The sequence below is a fragment of the Scyliorhinus canicula genome, chromosome 18 (genome assembly GCF_902713615.1).
Source record: "Scyliorhinus canicula chromosome 18, sScyCan1.1, whole genome shotgun sequence".
Lineage (NCBI taxonomy): Eukaryota > Metazoa > Chordata > Chondrichthyes > Carcharhiniformes > Scyliorhinidae > Scyliorhinus > Scyliorhinus canicula.
The window spans coordinates 113502464-113523623 of NC_052163.1; the positions used below are offsets into that span (position 1 = coordinate 113502464).

At 48.2% G+C, this 21160-nt stretch overlaps 1 protein-coding gene across 2 annotated transcripts in view; it reads left to right on the forward strand.

Annotated features, from left to right (window-relative positions):
* LOC119952875 (cAMP-specific 3',5'-cyclic phosphodiesterase 4C-like) overlaps positions 1 to 21160 on the forward strand; it is a 392881-nt gene that overhangs the window by 41245 nt on the left and 330476 nt on the right. Inside the window, exon 2 of one of the 2 annotated variants that reach the window (XM_038776469.1) lies at positions 1554 to 1645. In XM_038776469.1, the coding sequence (XP_038632397.1) occupies positions 1580 to 1645 (66 nt within the window). In that variant the 5' untranslated portion in view covers positions 1554 to 1579. Of the gene's footprint in view, positions 1 to 1085; positions 1646 to 21160 lie in introns of those variants that run through there. The other variant, XM_038776470.1, reaches the window with a different exon arrangement.

Genomic DNA, 21160 nt, shown 5'->3' on the forward strand with positions numbered 1-21160 from the left:
ACAGTCTTGTTCCTCTCTGTAGCTGGAAGCATTCAGAGCTGGTGGTGTTAGTTCGGACACTCGCTTTGGGAGCGTTGTACAGGAGCCTCACCCAGGCGGTGAATTCCGCTCCGAGCCCAGACCGTTCACTCCCTATGTCTGATCATTTCAAACACTTCAATTGGATCGGAATCATTTTTCTGACCATCTGCCACTCCCCCTCTCTCTCCCCATATACCTACCTAAGGGCAGTTAGGGGTGGGCAACTAATGTTGGCCTTCTCAGTGACGCCACCACACATGAAAGAATCAAAACATTGTTTTTATTATCCTCAGGTTTACGACTCCCAATTAGATTACTCCTTCCTTTCCACAGTACAATGAGTCTTAATTCAACACAGTGAAACCATGTAGCCATTCTGAATATGCATGATAGAACAGGCCATTCAGCCAACTAATATGTACCTGCCCTTGGTATATACTTCATATGAATCTCCATCCATTCCACCAATTCCATTACAGTTTTTTGGGATATCTCTCCATTCCTGTTTTCCTGTGTATTCATATAATTTCCTTTTTAAAGCATCTACGTTATTTGCTTCAGCCACTTCCTGTGGTAGTGAGTTGCACATTCTAATCATTCCCTGGGTCACGAAGCGACTCTATATTTTCTGACTGGATTTATTAGTAACTATCTTGTATTTGTAACCCCTTGATTTGAATGTTCCCATAAATGGGGGAAATTAATTTCTCCAACGTGGGATTGTCATAAAACACAACAGGTTTATTCAATGTTTAATTATTACATTTTGAAATTTTGCCTTCACAGAAAGGGTGGCACAGTGGTTAGCACTGCAGCCTCACAGCGCCAGGGACCCTGGTTTGATTCCGGCCTTGGGTGACACTCTGTGGAATTTGCAAATTCGCCTCTCGTCTGCTTTGGTTTCCTCCGGGTGCTCCAGTTTCCTCCCTCAGTCCAAAGATGTTCAGGTTCGGTGGATTGGCCATGCTAAATTGCCCCTTAATGCCAAAGATCTGCTGGTTAGGTGAATTGGCCATGCCAAAGATTAGGTGGGATTGCAGGGTTATGGGGATAGGGTGGGGGATGTGGGCCGAGGTGGAAGTGCTCTTTCAGAGGGTCGGTGCTGACACAATAGGCCGAATGGCCTCTTTATGCACTGTGAGGGATTCTGTAATTTTTTGGAAGGAAACTTTGCTGTCCTTCCCCACTCTGGGCCTTTGTGTGATTCCAGTCCTTCACCTAGGTGATTAACCCTTACCTGCCCTCTGAAGTGGACACTCATTGTATCAAACACCCAGCAGTGGTTGAAGACGGTCCCGCAGTGGCTCAGGGCACATGGGAGATGGACTTTAAATATCCGCCTTGCCGGCAAAGTCCCCATCCCATGAAGTAATGCCAGCAAAATCCTCTCCTCTGGAAGTTAATAGAGTGGGAATGTTGTTGATTGGGAAAGGATGGATGTATCGTAATAACTGGGGTAAATGTTCAAGCAGGTTTACAGGGCAGGCACAATATTCCAGTTTTCAGTAAATGCAATTTTATCTACTTATCAGAAAGTCTGCAGCTCTGTTGGACGAAGATGGCGGAGCAAGAAGTTTACCTCATGAAGAAGAGTCTGAGCTCGCTGTCTGTGGGTGGCCAGGAGGTAAGGTGGATTTCAAACCAAAGCTGCAGAGCCATTTGCACGTTTGTTAAGTCGGAGATCCACATACCGAGGGGCCAAGTTTCCTCTCATTACGGAGTTCATTCATTCTGTTGTCCTGACCCTCTTGACCCATGCTGGGTTCCCCACGTTCCTCAGCCAGTGCGGTGTGACGCCTCTACATCCGTTTATCTCTTTCCCCAACACTTCACAGCCCAGAAATGTACTCTTCATGGTCTCCAACTTTCCCAACCACAAAGTCCTTGGTAATCCTGGCACGGATCTAAATGAGGACAAATGGCCTGTTCGTTGCACAACGTGGAAGGTTCCGGATCACTGATTGGCGGCACACCCACAAGGAGGAATATTGGTCAAATCCCAAACCGTCCCATCCTGCCAACCCCTGCGAACTCCCTCACCCACCCCTGGGCTGCTCCCTGGTATCAGGCAACCCCTCGCCTACTGCCATTATCCACATTTCTGCTAAAATATAACTATGGAGAGTGAAAGTGAGTCTGGGTAGAGTTTGACGGAGTCTTACGGACAGCAGGTGGCAGGAGTATCCCTTCTTTACTCCGTCATGTTTATTTAAATTCAGAAATCCTATTGTCAGTATTGTTCCGTCATTCGAAATGAATGAGACCATTGTGACACAGAGGCCCACAGGACACCAGGGTCATGAGTTTGGTTCCCCATGAGCGAATTCAGCTTGTAGCAACAGGCTGGTGACCTTTCAAGCCCTTGGGCCTGTTTCATTTTTCAGTCAGATCCACCTTTCAGATCAGATGTTGAACGAAAGCTTTCCTCTCGTGTGGCACTGTTGTGGAGAAGAGTGTGTGGGGGTGGGGGGAGCTCTCCTGCGTGTCCTGGCTAATACTTATTCTTCCATCAACATCACTAAAACAGAATATTATCTGTTGCTGTTTATCGGATCTTACTGTGCACAGATTGGCCGCGACTTTTCCTACATGACGACGGTGACTGCACTCCGAAAGCACTGCGTTATTCGCGGAGCGTGTTCGGCTGTTCAGATGACTCTTCAACCCCCGAAACTCAAAAGTGAAACACAGACCGGGCTGGACAGACCATAAGACCGTGTGATATAGGAGCAGAATCAGTTCATTCGGCCCATCGGGTCTGCACCACCAATCGCTCGTGGCTGAGACGTTCCTCATCCCCATTCTCCTGCCTTCTCCGCAAAACCCCTGATCCCCTTATTAATCAAGAAATCTCCTTATTTATTTTTTTTTAAATGCTTTCATTGAGGCATTTATAAATAGACATCAAATAAAACCACAACCAAGATAAAAAAAATAACCAACAGATAACAAACAGGAGAACACAGCATAACTCAATAAATAGCCAACAACCGCAACCCGCCTTCACGACCATATCTCCCACCCTCTCTGCCTCCACTTTTTCGAGTTAACCCTAACCACCAACCCCCCACTTCATGGCCCCCCCCCCCCCCCCGCACACACCTATCCTCCAACTCCTCTGTCTTGTTATGCTCTGGGTGTAGCATAAGCGGCTTCCTTGTGGTGCACTTGACAAAGGAAGGATCAGACGTGGAGATAACTTCAACACGTTTATTAAACTATATACACTTCTATAACTCTGGTTCGACACTACTGTTGATCCTACTATAGCTACTCAGACTGACTAACCAGTCTGCTACAATCCCCATGGTGGGAACGATATCAAATCAACTCTGTGTGGCTACTCATTGACTGTCTCCACTGGAAAGAGGCAGACCATATGTATGGTGTCCTCTATATATGGGTTGGTGTAATGCCCTCCTGTGGCCGTGTCACCTCTGTGTGTATCGTGAATGCCCATTGGTCGTGTCCTATCTAACTGATCTATTGGTTGAGTGTGTGTGATGTCTCTGGTGCTCCCTCTAGTGTCTAGCTAGTCTACATGTATTTACATTAACCCCTTGTGTATTTACAGTGATGCACATCACCACACCCTCACATAACCTACTCATTCTGGCCACCGTCATACGAGCCCTATGGACTACCTTAAATTGATTGAGACTCAGCCTGGTGCATGAGGAGGACCCATTCACCCTCCTCAGAGTTTCCTCCCATAGCCCAGCCTCCAGCTCACTCCCCACCAGCTCCTCCTTCCACTTTCGATTAACTTCACCTATGGGGGCGACCTCCCACTCCATCAATTCTTTATATATCTCTGGCACTCTGCCCTCACCAACCCCTGCTCTCGACAGCACCTTGTCCTGCAACCCCAAGAAAGAACGGCACCTGCTTTCTCACGTGGTTCCGCACCTGTATCGGCACCCATTTCCACTGTGCAACTCGCACTCCTCCACAAGTCCTTCCGAACTCGGGAAGTTGCCCTCCACGAACAAATCTCCAAACCTCACAATCCCTGCCCGCCGCCAACCCTGAAAATCCCGTCCAATTCCTCCGGAGCGAACCTGTGATTCCCACAGATCGGGGTCCAAACTGAGTACCCCTCAAGCCTTGGGTGCCGTCGCCACTCTTCCCACAACCTCAGGGCTGCCACTAAAGAAATCCCCTTATTCATCAAGAACACCAGATTTGTGGTTGAGGTTGATGTGACCATCAATTCACTAGAGACACGATTGGCAGTAAACTGTGGTTTTAATAGTCTTACAACTGTGCCAGCCTGCGACCAGAGGAACTGAGAGCAGGCTTACGGCTCCGGTAGTGGGAGGGGCCATGGGTGGAGCCCTGTACAAGCTGCTCATCTCCCTCTATGGGCAGAGCCGCACAACGGCTCACAGACAGAGCCCACAAGGACATAATATAATGCAGTGCAATAGTGTGAATTACCATACAGTATAATTCACCACAAAGGTGCCTTTACCCACAGGGCTACAGAGCAATTGCTGGAAAGTGGAATGAGACAGAATAGTTCTTTCTTAGAACATACCTCTTAACTAGGAGGAGGAGGCAATTTAGCCTCTCGAGTCTGCTCCACCGTTTAATACAATCATGGCTTCAGCTCCACCGTCCTGCTCGTTCTCCGTAACCCTTCAACCCATAACTAATTAAATATTTGTCTAACTCCTCCTTAAATGTACTTGCTGTCCCAGCATCCACTGCAGTCCGGGGTAGTCAATTCCACAGATTCATCACCCTTTGGGAGAAGTAGTTTCTCCTCACCTGTTTTAAATTTGCTACTCCTTATCCTGACACTATGACATCTTGTTCTAGACTGAATACAGGCATGTTGCTTCCTCTGCCTGGGGGGGGGGGGGGGGGGGGGGGGTCTAGAACAAGGGGTCACAGTCTCAGGATAGGGCGTTTAGGACTGAGATGAGGAGAAATGTCTTACTCGGAAGGTGGTGAACCTGTGGAATTATCTACCACAGAAGACTGAATGTGTATAAGAAGAAAATAGATAGATTCCTCGACTCTGAAGGTGTCATGGGGTGTGGCGAGAGTGCGGGGGTCTGACGTTGATAGAGGAGCAGCCATGATCATACTGAATGGCAGAGCAGACTCGAGGGGCCGAATGGCCGCCTCCTGCTTCTATTTTCGATGTGTATGTTTCCATGACGACAAGTGCTTTCAGCCTTTGCTTCAGGGATTATGTAGGTTTATATATGGTGGGCTATAAACCACAACATTTTAGCCCATATTTGTTGAAATCTACATCCAACCAATATCTGCCAGCAAACCAGTAATTCATGGGATTGAGCAGAGATCTGTGTTGTATTTTAATTGCCTCCTTACAACCCATTCTTGTGCTGGATCAACATTCAGATTTATTTATTCATATTTGTTTCTTACTGATCAAGCTCAGTCTCATTTCAGGCAGCATCTCAGCATCAAACATTCCCAGGACAGGTGCAGCACAGGGTTAGATACAGAGTAAACATCCCATTACACCGTACCCCGGACAGACACACTCCCACTTTCCCTCGCGGGGAGAGTCCAGACGATCAAAATGAACGTACTGCCCAGGTTCCTCTTCCTGTTTAGATCCATTCCGATCGACATCCCCAAGGCCTTTTTCAAAGTACTGGACAAACTTATCATGGCGTTCGTATGGGGGGGGGGGGGGGGTAAAAATGCTAGGGTCCCAAAGAAGGTCCTACAAAAAACAAAATCCAGGGGGGGGCTAGCCCTCCCGAATCTACAATTCTACCACTGGGCGGCAAGAACCGAGCGAGTAAGGGGATGGATCCAGGAGCCAGAAGCCGAGTGGGTGCGTGCGGAGGAGGCCTCCTGCATGAGAACCTCCCTCCGGGCCCTCGCCACGGCAGCACTCCCATCCCTACCCAAAAAACACTCCAGCAGCCCAGTGGTGACAGCCACCCTCCAATCCTGGAACCAACTGCGGCAGCAATTTGGCCTGACCAAAATGTCGGACAAAGGGCAGCATGGTGGTTAGCATAAATGCTTCACAGCTCCAGGGTCCCAGGTTCGGTTCCCGGCTGGGTCACTGTCTGTGCGGAGTCTGCACGTCCTCCCCGTGTGTGCGTGGGTTTCCTCCGGGTGCTCCGGTTTCCTCCCACAGTCCAAAGATGTGCGGGTTAGGTGGATTGGCCATGCTAAATTGCCCGTAGTGTCCTAAAAAGTAGTGTTAAGGAAGGGGGGGGGGGGGTTGTTGGGTTACGGGTATAGGGTGGATACGTGGGTTTGAGTAGGGTGATCATTGCTTGGCACAACATCGAGGGCCGAAGGGCCTGTTCTGTGCTGTACTGTTCTATGTTCTAAGGCTCCCATCTGCAACAACCATAGGTTCACACCAGCACTGACTGACTCCACCTTCAAAAGGTGGAGGCAGGACGGGGGGGACACTGACAGTCAGGGACCTATACACGGACGACAGGATCGCAACACTGGACGAACTGACAGAGAAATTTCGGCTAGCCGGGAGGAACGAGCTACGGTACCTGCAGCTCAAAAACTTCTTACGAAAGGAGACAAGGACGTATCCACAACCGCCATGACAGACACTACTGGAAGACCTACTGGACGCAAGTATCCTAGAGAAAGGGAACTGTAGCGACATGTATGACCGACTGGTAGAAAGGGATGACACCGTACTGGACGCAACAAGAATTAAATGGGAGGACGACCTGGGGATTGAGATAGGGTGGGGACTCTGGTGCGAAGCACTGCATAGGGTCAACTCCACCTCCACGTGCGCAAGGCTCAGCCTGACGCAACTAAAAGTGGTACATAGAGCCCACTTAACGAGAAACCGTATGAGTAGGTTCTTCCCGGAGGTGGAGGACAGATGTGAACGGTGCCAAAGAGGCCCAGCCAACCACACCCACATGTTCTGGTCTTGCCCCAGACTTGTGGAGTACTGGACAGCCTTCTTCGAGGCTATGTCCAAAGTGGTGGGGGTGAGGGTGGCGCCATGCCCGATAGTGGCGGTCTTCAGGGTTTCAGACCAGCCAGATCTATTCCTGGGGAGGAGGGCGGACGCCCTTGCCTTTGCCTCCCTGATCGCCCGCTGTTTGGCTGACGGTCAGCAGCACCGCCCAGAGCTGCAGACTGGCTGTCCGACCTCTCGGAATCTCTCCAAATGGAGAAAATCAAATTCGCCATCCGAGGGTCAGACGACGGCTTCCACAGAATGTGGGAGCCATTCATGCAATTGTTCCGGGACCTGTTTGTGGTCAACGAACAAGAGAAAGAATAGTCGGGTGGCCAAGAATCAGGGGAAAATGGACGGGAATCGGGGGAAGGTAGCCGGGGGGGGGGGGAGAGAGGGGGAGAGAGGAGGGCTACGGGTTCGTTATGGGGGTTTGATGGCAAGCTAAGGCCCAAAACCAAACTGTAAATAAATGCCGATAAACATGTGCCTCGGCCATATTGGGGAATGTAAAATATGTATGCCGGCTAAAGGGGGCGGCCACAGTTGTTACTATGAAGATGCTTACCTGTAAATATACATGTTAATTTTTGCATGTTTTTTTTCTAATAATTTGTAATTTGTTGGATATAAAATATGAAAACTCAATTAAAAAACATTTTTAAAAAAAGACTCCCGGACAGGTATAGCACGGGGTTAGATACAAAGTAAAGCTTCCTCTACACTGTCCCCATCAAACACTCCCAGGACAGGTACAGCACGGGTTTAGATACAGAGTAAAGCTCCCTCTACACTGTCTCATTAAAAACTCCCAGACAGATAGGCATGGGGTTAGATTGTTATTTAAAAAAAATTAATATTTAAAATTTGTTGCAGTAACATTATTTAAAATTCCTCGTTTAAATTCATCCGGTATGTCTGCTAAAGCTGTAACTAAGGAGTGCAAAGGGTCATGTGACTTCTCAATAAGATACACTTGATGTAATTAATGGGAGGAGCCAGGTCTGTCTGTAATTTTGCAGTTTGAGAGAGGGTGCGATTTAGTGGAAAATGTTCTGAGTGTCATTTCAGGAGGGTTTGGCTGGGAGTTTCTCCTAGGCTCTGGTGGTAAGTTCTCCACCGCTATCTAACCTCACTTCATCACTTTATCTGGGCCCTGGGGAATTTCCTCCAGGCTAGTCCACACGTAGGATTTTGTTCATCGGCGATCAGGCCACCATTTTGATCGGGTGCCCCAATCATGAAATTAACTTGAGGATCTTCCACACCTCCCACCACCCAAGGACAATGTCACCCCCCCCTCACACATGGGCATTACCCTGCACCCCCGCTAGGTGGTCACTGAGGGTCCCCCTTTTCAGGCCTTTCCTACATCCCGTTCGGGCTTACCCCCCTTCCAAAGCCCAACCCTTATGCCCTCCAACCTTCTGGAAGCTCCTTCAAACCTGCCCTGTCTCTAACCATCCAGGTGCCTCTAATGGCCTTGGAAACCCCCCAGATGCTGTTCCATCTGGTCCATATTTGTGTGGGGAGGACGATAGATGGCGGGAGCTGGTTAGATCCAGCATTCTAAAGCCCAGTTAACTGTGCGAAACTGGATCCTGTCCATAATGGACGACAAAGATTGTGATGGCTCGCGAGTAAAGTTTAGATCTGGCAAGGTGTAACGGCCATCAGGAAGCCAGGGGTGGCCTCTCCCGACAGTTACCAACTCCATCATGCTCCGATTCGGGCCAATAGACCGTGCCCATAGTACTTTAAGTTGAACAGCAGTTTTGTCAAATGCTGTTCGGTTGAGCAGAAAGGGACTGAATCTGCTCTTGAAAGAGTCTCTATCTCCAAAATTCTTGACACAGCTAAGCAAGTAATATGTTAACTTTATTTCTAAGTGTCGTTTGAACTGGAACTGTACTGTGTTGCTCAATTGGAGATAATAGCAGGTATAAAGAGCAAGTTTAAGTTTTTCCTTTTGTTTTTACTGTGAAGCTTTTTAAAAATGTTAATGTGGTTAATTCTGATCCACCCGAATGGGGACAGAGTCTCGTAGCGCGAGATTAGTCGGGTATTTCCCGGTGCTCGTAGTGCAGAGAAACATCCCGCTATCTAACGCCCATCCGAGTAGATGGGGGGCCTCAGTGGGAACTTCCCAGAGTTTGTAAGGAGCATCCAGGAGAGTTTTTTTAGAGCAGTATGTAAATAGTCCAACTCGGGAAGGGGCCATACTGGACCTGGTATTGGGGAATGATCCCGGCCAGGTGGTTGATGTTTCAGTCGGTGATTACTTTGGGAATAGCGATCACAATTCCGTAAGTTTTAGAATACTCATGGACAAGGACAAGAGTGGTCCGAAAGGAAGAGTGCTAAATTGGGGAAAGGCAGAGTATAACAAAATTCGGCAGGGCCTAGGGAATGTGGATTGGGAGCAGCTGTTTAAGGGTAAATCCACATTTGAAATGTGGGAGTCTTTTAAGGAAAGGTTGATTAGAGTGCAGGACAGACATGTTCCTGTGAAAATGAGAGATCGAAATGGCAAGATTAGGGAACCATGGATGACGGGTGAAATTGTGAGACGAGCGAAGATGAAAAAGGAAGCATTCATAAGATCGAGGCAACTCAAAACTGATGAAGCTTTGGAGGAATATCGGGAAAGTAGGACGAATCTCAAACGCGGAATAAAGAGGGCTAAAAGGGGCATGAAATATCTTTGGCTAACAGGGTTAAGGAAAATACCAAAGCCTTTTATTCGTATGTAAGGAGCAAGAGGGTAACTAGAGAAAGGATTGGCCCTCTCAAAGACAAAAGAGGGAATTTATGCGTGGACTCAGAGGAAATGGGTGAGATTCTTAATGAGTACTTTGCATCGGTATTCACAAAGGAGAGGGACAAGACAGATGTTGAGGCTAGGGATGGATGTTTAAATACTCTAGGTCAAGTTGTCATATGGAAGGGGGAAATTTTGGGGTATTCTAAAAGACATTAAGGTGAACAAGTCCCCAGGACCGGATGGGATCTATCCCAGGTTACTGAGGGAACCGAGGGTCGAAATAGCTGGGGCCTTAACAGATATCTTTGCAGCATCCTTGAGCACGGGTGAGGTCCAGGAGGACTGGAGAATTGCTAATGTTGTTCCTTTGTTTAAGAAGGGTAGCAGGGAAAATCCAGGTAATTATAGACCTGTGAGCTTGACGTCAGTGGTAGGCAAACTGTTGGAGAAGATACTGAGGGATAGGATCTATTCACATATGGAAGAAAATAGACTTATCAGTGATAGGCAGCATGGTTTTGTGCAGGGAAGGTCATGTCTTACAAACCTAATAGAATTGTTTGAGGAAGTGACAAAGTTAATTGATGAGGGAAGGGCTGTAGATGTCATATACATGGACTTTAGTAAAACGTTTGATAAGGTTTCCCATGGCAGGTTGATGGAAAAAGTGAAGTCGTATGGGGTTCAGGGTGTACTAGCTAGATGGATAAAGAACTGGCTGGGCAACAGGAGACAGAGAGTAGTGGTGGAAGGGAGTGTCTCAAAATGGAGAAGGGTGACTAGTGGTGTACCACAGGGATCCGTGGTCGGACCACTGTTGTTTGTGATCTACATAAATGACCTGGAGGAAGGTATAGGTGGTCTGATTAGCAAGTTTCCAGATGATACTAAGATTGGTGGAGTTGCAGATAGCAAGCAGGACTGTCGGAGAATACAACAAAATATAGATAGATTGGAGAGTTGGGCAGAGAAATGGCAGATGGAGTTCAATCCAGGCAAATGCGAGGTGATGCATTTTGGAAGATCAAATTCAAGAGCGGACTATATGGTCAATGGAAGGGTCCTGGGGAAAATTGATGTACAGAGAGATCTGGGAGTTCAGGTCCATTGTACCCTGAAGGTGGCAACGCAGGTTGATAGAGTGGTCAAGAAGGCATATAGTATGCTTGCCTTCATCGGACGGGGTATTGAGTACAAGAGTCGGCAGGTCATGTTACAGTTGTATAGGACTTTGGTTAGGCCACATTTGGAATACTGTGTGCAGTTCTGGTCGCCACATTACCAGAAGGATGTGGATGCTTTAGAGAGGAGGTTCACCAGGATGTTGCCTGGTATGGAGGGTGCTAGCTATGAAGAAAGGTTGAGTAGATTAGGATTGTTTTCATTGGAAAGACGGAGGTTGAGGGGGGACCTGATTGAGGTCTACAAAATTATGAGAGGTATGGACAGGGTGGATAGCAACAAGCTTTTTCCAAGAGTGGGAGTGTCAGTTACAAGGGGTCATGATTTCAAGGTGAGAGGGGGAAAGTTTAAGGGAGATGTGCGTGGAAAGTTTTTTACGCAGAGGGTGGTGGGTGCCTGGAACGCTTTACCAGCAGAGGTGGTAGAGGCGGGCACGATAGTATCATTTAAGAGGCATCTAGACAGGTATATGAACAGGCGGGAACAGAGGGAAGTAGACCGTGGAAAATAGGAGACAGGTTTAGATAAAGGATCTGGATCGGCGCAGGCTGGGAGGGCCAAAGGGCCTGTTCCTGTGCTGTAATTTTCTTTGTTCTTTCCTTCCTGTCCCCGGTACCCTTTGATTACCATGTCAATCAAGAATCTAACTCAAACTAACTGGCCTGTAGTTTCCTGCATTCTGTCACCTTCCTTTCTTGAACAGAGGAGTCGCTTTCAAGGGGCTGGATTCTCCATTCTGGAGACCAAGTCCCCATGGCGGTGTGAAAACGGTGGCGTTTTACACCAGCGTCCATGGCCGCGCATGCCGGCGGCCTGCAGCGGCTGCGCCGTGTTTCATGGCGATGCCGCTCGCAGACCCATCCCTCAAAATAGTCCCCCCCACTTTGGTCGGCTCGTGCACCCTGCATCAGCCCACCACAGTTCCCCCATCCCCGAATATGTCGCCCTCCCTCGACTGTGTTGGTGCTGGACTGAGTCCGCAGCCGCCACACTGAGTTCCCGCCTGGTGAGACCAGGAGAGACCCACACCGTTAGGAAGTCGGCCGGTCGGGGACGGAGAATCGCAGGGCGGGTTTCAGCCATCGTTCGGAGGCCGTGGATATGGCATGCAGCGTACTCTGCTTGTATGCCGCTTTTCGGGGGGCGGCGCATCGCGAAAGCGGTGCCATCCCCAATTTCGGCGTCATCGGGGATTCTCCGCCACATCGCCGAACACGATTTTGGTGACGGAGATTGGATAATCCATCCCAATATCAATCTGATGGGACTGTTCCAGAATCGAGGGAAAGTTAATGAATCTATTACCTCTGCAGCCACTTCTTTCAAGATTATAGAATTGATCTCCATCAGCTGATGGTGACATCATTTTCTCAGCACCCTTTCCCTATTGATTCTACGTAGTAAGTTTAAGTTCCTCCCTGTCTTTCACCTCTTGGTTTGCAAACATTTCTGGAATCTTCAGCAGTAAAGACAGATGCAAAATATCTGTTCAACACTTCTGCCATTTCCTTATGTCCCACCATTATTATTATAAATAACATCACTTAATCAATCAGGCCATTTATTTCATTGTTGTTTGTGGGAGCTTGCTGTGTGTAAATTAGCTCCCACTTTTCCTGCATTACAAAATGATGACACTTCAAAAAGCACTTGAGTGATTGGATATAGATGGCAAATAGTTGAGGCTCTTCCCTGTGGCGCTCCACTCGTTACAAGCCCAGAACGATACATTTATCATCCTGATCAATTTCGGGGTGTCTAATTCCATGAAAGGTTCTTCTTTTCTCTCTTTATTTCACTCCGAGGATCATCGCTAGAATGTTTTTGCTCTTCACTGAATCTTTGCCAACTGTTTCTGAGTGAACATCCTCATTCTGCCGTCTACCTCTTTCTCGCGCACTCTAATCGCCTGCAATCCTCTCCCCTCCCACTTAGCATTGCAGTCCCAGTGCCAGGCCTGTTTCCATGTCTATTGATTGACTTCGCTGCCTAACTTGAAACCTTGGGGATTCTTCTGAGAGAGACTGGTGCTGTTGTCTTTAACAATTAATTGCAAAGGACCCCCATCGCCCCAAGGACTGAAGGCGATTAGAGAGCAGCTGTAAAAATGCAGGAGCTCCAATCTTGGTCCCCAGTACTGATGAAGACAGCTACGAAACTGTCACGCGCCTGACATCTGCAGGGAGACCTCGGTTGAGTTTCACGAGGTTAATTGCACCGAGTTCCTATCAACATCTTGCCATTTTCACTTGACAGCAGTCACTGTATTAAACATCATCTGGTTACCAAGCACCAGGGAGTTAATCTGCTCTGCAGTCAGCTTTGAGAGGATCAATTCCTCCCAGTGCTTCCTGACTGTTTGGTTTTCAACTTGATTTATGCTATTCTCCTCTCTCCTTCACACCTTAATTAAATGGCATTTAATCTCTCAACATTCACTGTGATTGTTCTGCCAGAAAATCTGTTCCAGCCACATCTCCAATCTAAATGATCACAATTGCATTTTGAGTTTGCCGTGGTAGTTTGGACGACACGTCACTCACTTTCCTCTACTCCTCCTGAGGACCCTTACTCTAACGGGGGTGTTCCATGGGGTGGAGGGTAGATGAAGAGGTGGTGGGGCAGGAGGCTGGGTAACTCTCCCGGGTTAGGTGGCGTTACGGGGAATAGAGCAGGGGAGTGGGTCTAAGTAGGCTGCTCATTCAGAGGGTCGGGGCAGATTCGATAGGCTGAATGGCCTCCTTCTGCACTGTAAAAATTCTATGGTTCTACCTCGATCATTGATGTTTCCTCTGTGACCTTTGGCAGATTTTTGGACAATTCACATAGAATTTACAGTGCAGGAGGCCATTCAGCCCATCGGATCTACAGTAGCCCTGGAAAGAGCACCCTACATAAGCCCACATCTCCACCCTATTCCCTTAACCCTGTAACCTAGCCTAACCATTGGACACTAAGGGGCAATTTAGCAAGGCCAATCCACAGAACCTGCACATCTTTTGCACTGTGGGAGGAAACCGGAGCACCCGGAGGAAACCCACGCAGACACTGGGAGGAAGTGCAAACTCCACACAGTCACGCAAGGTTGAAATTGAACCTGGGTCCCTGGAGCTATGAGCAGAAGTCTAACCACTGTGCCACCGTGCCACCCAGCATTGAGACTCCCTACCCTCCTTTCACCCAGTGCCCATACAAACAGCTAGCTGCGCCTGGTGCCTGCTGAGGCTCTGCAGGTGGGGCTTTCACCTCTTCATTGGGTTGTGGGTTTAGGCCCCGTTCCAGAGACCTGAGCACAAAATCCAGGCTGACTCGCTGAATGCCGTGCTGCAGTGCCGATGGTGCCATCTTTATGAACCTGCATTGGCTCCTTACCCAATAAAGCTGGAATTTTAATATTTTGCAAGGGGCAACAGGGAATCAGTTCAAACAGTTCTGTTTTCCTCTTACCACTTGTCGGTACACAGGAGTATTTTTTCAATTCGTTTTTTTCAAGAATAAGCAGTGGAGTGTTTTCCCAACCCCTCGATGTCTGTGTAATCCGATTTTACTAACAATCCAACAGTAAGGTGGGACAGTCTCCCTCTGTCACTGGCGGGTCAGGTACAGGCGGTTAAAATGAACGTGTTGCCGCGATTTCTGTTTATTTTTCAATGCCTGCCGATTTTCATGCCAAAGGCTTTTTCAGAGAGATTGAGGGAAGGATTACGTCGTCCATATGGGGAGGGAAGGTGGCCAGAGTTAGAAAGGTGCTAATAGAGAGGGGAAGGCAGGCAGGGGGTTTGGGTCTTCCGAACCTGATGTATTACTACTGGGCGGCGAATGTGGAGGAAGTGCAGAGCTGGGTCAGAGGGGTTGATTCCCAGTGGGTCAGAATGGAGGAGACTTTGTGCAGGGAGTCGCGATTGAAAGCACGAGCAACAGCGCCACTCCTGATAGCCCCGGGGAAGTTCTCAGGGAGTCCGGTAATAATAGCTTCATTGAGAATTTGGAGGCAGTTTTGCCAACACTTCGGATTGGGGGCAGGGTCAAGGGAAAATGCCGATTCGGGGGAACCACAGATTTGAGCCAGGGAGGTGGGATGGAAATTTTCGGAAATGGGAGGAGAAGGGGATTAAGACACTTTTTTAAGACATTTGTTTCTTGGGGGTCGGTTTGCAGGATTGAAGGACCTGGAAGCTAAGTATGGGCTGGATCAGGGGGAAATATTTAGATACATGCAGGTTTGAGATTTTGCCAGAAAGGAGATACAGAGCTTCCCGGTGGAGCCGGCCTCCACATTGCTGGAGGAGGTGCTGACGACAGGGTGACTGGAGAAGGGGATAGTGTCAGCGATTTACGGAGATATTTTGGAAGAGGAGAAGGCACCACTGGAAGAGATCAAAGCTAAGTGGGAGGAAGAGTTAGGAGAGGATATGGAGGATTTCTGGTGTGAGGTGTTCCGGAGAGTGAATGCCTCCACCTCGTGCGCGAGGTTGGGGCTGATACAGCTGAAGGTGGTATACAGAGCACACCTCACGAGGGCGAGCCAATTCTTTGAAGGCGTAGAAGATGTGTGTGAACGTTGCGGGGAGGGGGGGCGTAATCACATTCATATGTTTTGGTCCTGTCCAAAGCTGGAGGATTATTGGAAGGAGGTTTTAGGGTAATTTCTAAAGTGGTGCACGTGAAACTGGACCCGGGGCCCCTGGTCGGCCATATTCAGGGTGTCGGACCAGACAGGGTTGGAAACGGGTGCGGAGGCAGGTGCGGAGTCAGATGTTGTAGCCTTCGCCTCGTTGATTGCCCAAAGGTGGATCCAGATGGGATGGACGGCAGCCTCTCCACCCTGTGCCCTGGCGGGGGTGGGGGGACTTGTTGGAATTTTTGACTCTTGAGAAGGTTAAGTTTGAACTGAGGGGAAGGACGGAGGGGTTCTACAATTCATGGGCATTATTCATTATGCACTTTCAAGAACTGGATAACATCGAACATTAGTTGGGAGGGTGGGGGGGGGGAGGGGGGGGGCGGTGTGTGTTGATGGTGACTATGAGTGATTCCTTTTTGTTATTTGTTTATGTGAACATGCGTTTGGGGTTTGGAGGGAGGATGGGATCGTTGTCATTGATATGGGGATTGACATATTTGTTACAGATTATTGTTTATTGTTGGTGGGTGTAAATTTAGGAGAAAATGTGAAAAAGGAGAATAAAGAAATATTTTTTAAAAATCCAACAGTAAACTCAAGTTAGGATTATCTCAGCAGGTTAGTTTTTTTTACACATTCCAAACATGTGAAAAGGAGTCTGAGCAACGTCCCACTCCACATTCACAAAGAAAAGGGAGGGATAGAGAGAACGAGGATTTCATAATTTCTATATTCTGTGACCACAATGGCACACAGTAATCTAACATAGAATTTACAGTGCAGAAGAAGGCCATTCGGCCCATCGAGTCTGCACCAGCTCCTGGAAAGAGCACCCTACCCAAGGTTAACACCGCCACCCTATCCCCATAACCCAGTAACCCCACCCAACACTAAGTGCAATTTTGGACACTAAGGGCAATTTATCATGGCCAATCCACCTAACCTGCATATCTTTGGACTGTGGGAGGAAACCGGAGCACCCGGAGGAAACCCACGCACACACGGGGAGGATGTGCAGACTCCGCACAGACAGTGACCCAAGCCGGAATCGAACCTGGGACCCTGGAGCTGTGAAGCGATTGTGCTATCCACAATGCTACCGTGTGATCTTATAGGACAAGATCACAGAAAAAAAAGAATATTGGTTCACTGGAGTTCCAGAGTCCCAAAGTCAGAGTCCAATGAGGAAGTCTTTCATGCCACCATTCAATGGTCGGCTGGCTGGAGACCGGTGTTGTAAGATTCACTTTTCAGCCGACGTGGGCTGACACTTCAAGTTGAAGTGGGCAGACCGAGATTGAGTTGATTCTGTGGACAATGATACAAAATCTTCCAGTAGATTCAGGGTAGTTGGGCCAGTGGTCCAACTTGGACAGAGCTTGCTTCTGTGCGGCCTGCCAGTTAGGATATTAAACAGAAGGATGGCTACACAGCTCAGAAAGGTAATATTAAACTGCTCAAAAGGCCAGAGTCTTGGGTCATGTGACCTTCCTTGTCCATGGTGACTTCGACAAAGGATGTTCATCCGCAGTGGAGACCTTGGTGCAGGTCAACAACTTAGAAAGTTGTTAACACGTCTGGGTAAAGAACCTTGATCTTTCGATGCCTTTACTGCGTGTTTGAGCAATTTCGCAAAGCATTTGGCAAACCCGTTGGTTGCTGGGTGATGCGGAGCACATTTAATATGGCGGATACCAATCCCCATCAAGTAATCTTCAAACTCTGAAGATTTAAACTGAGTCCCATTATCACTCTCAAATTGCTCCTGCCTTCCGTACCATCTGAATACCTCATCTAGTCTCTCAATTGTCTCTTCGGTTGCTGTGGACTTCATGATTGCGACCTCTGGCCATTTTGAATGTACGTCAACCATCAGTAGGAAGATATGCCCCTCCAGTTGAGCCAGCATAGTCACTAAGAATTCTCTGCCCTGACTGTGTAGGCCATTCCCACGGATGGAAACGTTTCAGGGAAGGAGTATTCTTTAGTGGAGCATCGGATTGGCACAGTCCCGCCTTCTCTTCAATTTGGGCATCTAATCCCAGCCACCAGGAATAGTTGCGTGCCAACTCCTTCATCCTAACCACACTAGGATGTCCACACCAGGATGTCGTTTATCTAGCTGTTCAAGGATTTTGTTTCATAGACCCAGCGGAATAATCACTCAAATACCCCACAACAGAACTCCACTCTGAAATGCCAACTCAAGATGCATGATGATGTGGGGCTTGAGTTGTGCATTTTTCAGTGCATATTTGTTCAAGTGCCTTTTTGGATCATATCCATAACTTTCCCTATCACTGGATCAGTTCTTCTATACCTTTGTAACTGAGATGAAGTTGCCCGTATGTTTTCAACACGAGAGAGATATAAGCTATTTACAAAATTTTCATCAGATTCTTGCCTGACATCCTAATCTTGTTTGACTTGAAGCGGCAGTCGAGATAGTGTCCACACTTGCGTGCTGCTTTGACTTATGATACTGGATGTCATAATCGAGTGCTGACAAGATCTCAGACCATATTTGCTGAAGAAGGGATACCCTTACACGGCCCAAAGATTGTAGTTAAGGATCGATGGTCAGTCAAACGTGTAAAATTCTGTTCATAAAGATAATGGTGGAACCTTCTTCCCCAAAAATGATGCTCAAAGGTCATTTTTCCAGCACTGCTTAATGTTCTAGAGGCAAATGCCAATGGTCGTTCCTCTCTTGAGGGCATTATGTACGAGACAAAAGTGGCAACCCTATAAGGTGAGACACCACAAGTAAACTGTAACCTGAGCTTCAGATTGTAATAGACCGATAACACGGACTTCTTTTAAAACTTCTTTGACATTCTGATAAGCATTTTCACATTCTTTGGTCCAATGCCAAGCTTGTTTGACACAAAGCAAAGTGCGCAGTGGCTTGAGCCTCGTTGCTAAGTTAGGAACAAGTTTTCCATAATAAATAAACAATCCTAAAAATGACCTCAACTTGCATCACATTTAATGATGTGAAGCTTCCAGAATCTTAGCCAGCTTCTTTAGTTCTTCATGTAAACTCTGCTTTTTTTTGAAAAACATTTTATTGAGGCATCTCTATATCTACATCAAACACAACCATTAAAAAAAAAAACCAAAAAGGCAAGCAAACAGGAATACTAATAATCAAAACAAATAAATGCCTAACACCCCACCGTCCCGCTCCATTACCTCCTTTGTTAACCCCCCCTCGTCCCCGACATCTTAACTGTGTCTTGTTATGCCCTTGACTTAGCATAAGTTGCTTCCTTGATGTGCACTCCGACAAAGGAAGGTCCAGACTTGGAGATAGCTTTAACACATTTATTAAACTATTAACAATTCTCCTACTTGGATTTGACTCTACTGTTAATCCTTCTATAGCTACTCAGACTGACAAACCAGTCTGCTACAATCCACGTGGCGGGTGTGATGTTCAATCAACCCCTTGTCTCTACTCACTGAGTGTCTCCACTGGAAAGAGGAAGATCATGTGTGCTGTGTCCTTTTATATATGGGTTGGTGTAATGCCCCCCTGTGGTAATGTCACCTCTGTGTGTATCGTGAATGGCCATTGGTCGTGTCCTATCTTACTGACCTATTGGTTGAATGTCTGTGTGTTGTGTCTCTGTTGCTCCCTCTAGTGTCTAGTCGATGTGTATTTACATTAACCCTTTGTGTATTTACAGTGATACATATCACCACAAACTGTTTTCGAAAAAATTAATGAATGTCTGCCATCTCCGGGCAAATACCTGCATAGTGCCGCCATTCTAATAAGATCCGTCTTTAGGTTACCAGGGAGGCAAAGACCAGGACATCGGCGCCTCTCACCCTCTGGACTCCCGGGTCTTCTGGAACTCCAAAATCGCCACTTCTGGACTTGGGACCACCTTCACCCCCAAAACCTCTGATATAAGATCGGCGAATCACCCAAGCTTCAGACAGGTCCAATACATGTGGACATGATTCGTTGGCCCCCCGCGCACCACCCACATCTATCCTCCACCCCTTCAAAAACCCTGCTCATCCTGGCCACGGTCATGTGTGCCCTGTGGACCACCTTAAACTGGATAAGGCTCGAAACTCTGCCCCCTCGAATGGATCCCCAAATCTCTCAACCCCCACCCGTTGCCACTTCTGAAACCCCCCCCCCCCCGATGAAGCAAACCTATGATTCCCGCAGATTGGTGCCCAAACCGAGGTCCCCTCCAGCCAGGCTTGAGGAGTACCTGGCCGGCGAGAATGGCAGAGGTGCTCCTAAACACAGTCCTTAAAAGAGGTTGCCTCCATCTGCTCCCATACCAGCCCCTCCCCTACTACCCACTTCTTAACCATGGCTATATTCGCCGCCTAATAATAATCCATCAAGTTTGCGAAAGCCAGCCAGCCCGCCACCCCCACCCCTCCCCGTACCGCGGGACTTTGCCCGCCCAAACAAACCCTGACATCAGTGCATTCACCCTCCTAAAAAACGCCTTTGGAATGAAGATCGGGAGATTCTGGAACACACATAAAAACCTTGGGAGAACCGTCACCGTCACTAATTGCACCCGTACGTCCAGCGACAGCGGGAGCACATCCCACCTCCTAAAGCCCCCCTTTATCTGTTCCACCAACCGAGCCAGATTCAGCTTGTGCAGCTGCTCCCAGCCCTGCGCCACCAAATATTGAAAGCTCACCCCCACTCCTCTCAATGGCAACCCCCCCAGCCTTTTCTCCTTCCTCCTCACTTGGATCGGAAATATCTCACTCTTCCCCATATTCAATTTGTACTCCGAGAACCAACCAAATTCTTCCAATTTCCCCACAACACCCCCAATAACTTCCAAAAGGTTTGATATATAGAACAGTAAATCATCCGCTCACAACGAGGCTCTTTGCTCCACCATCCCATACTATCCCCTGCCAATCCCTTGATGCTCCCAGCGCCATTGCCAATGGCTCTAAAGCCAAGACAAAGAGCAATGGGGAGAGAGGGCATCTCTGCCTCATCCCCTGGTGCAACCTGAAATACTCCGAACCCACCCGGTTCATTCGCACCCTCGCTGTTGGCGTCCGGTACAACAGCTGGACCCAATCCACAAACCCCGGCCCAAACCACCCCAACACCTCCCACAAATAGTCCCATTCCACCATGTTGAAGGCCTTCTCTGCATCCATGGCAACCACCACCTCCACACTTCGTCCTTCAGGTGCATCATTCTAACATTTAACAACCACCTGATGTTGGCCGACAGATGCCTTCCCTTTACAAACCCCGCCTGACCCTCCGCTATCAACCCCAGCACACAGTCCTCAATCCTTGAGGCCAGGATCTTGGCTAACAACTTAGAGTCCACATTTAATAATGAAATTAGCCAGTAAGACCCACACTGCTCCTTATCCTTCTTTAAAATTAAGGAGATGGAGGTCTTCAATAATGTGAGGGGGAGCACCCTCTGCTGCCTCGCCACATTGAACGTCCTGACCAGCAGGGGCCCCCAAGTCCCCCGAAAACGGTTTATAGAATTCCACTGGGGCCTTCCTGCCTGCATCGTCCCCATACCCTCCACCAGCCCAATGGTGGGTCCCCAGTCCCTCCACCCGGTCCTCCTCCAACTTGGGGGAACTCCAACTCACA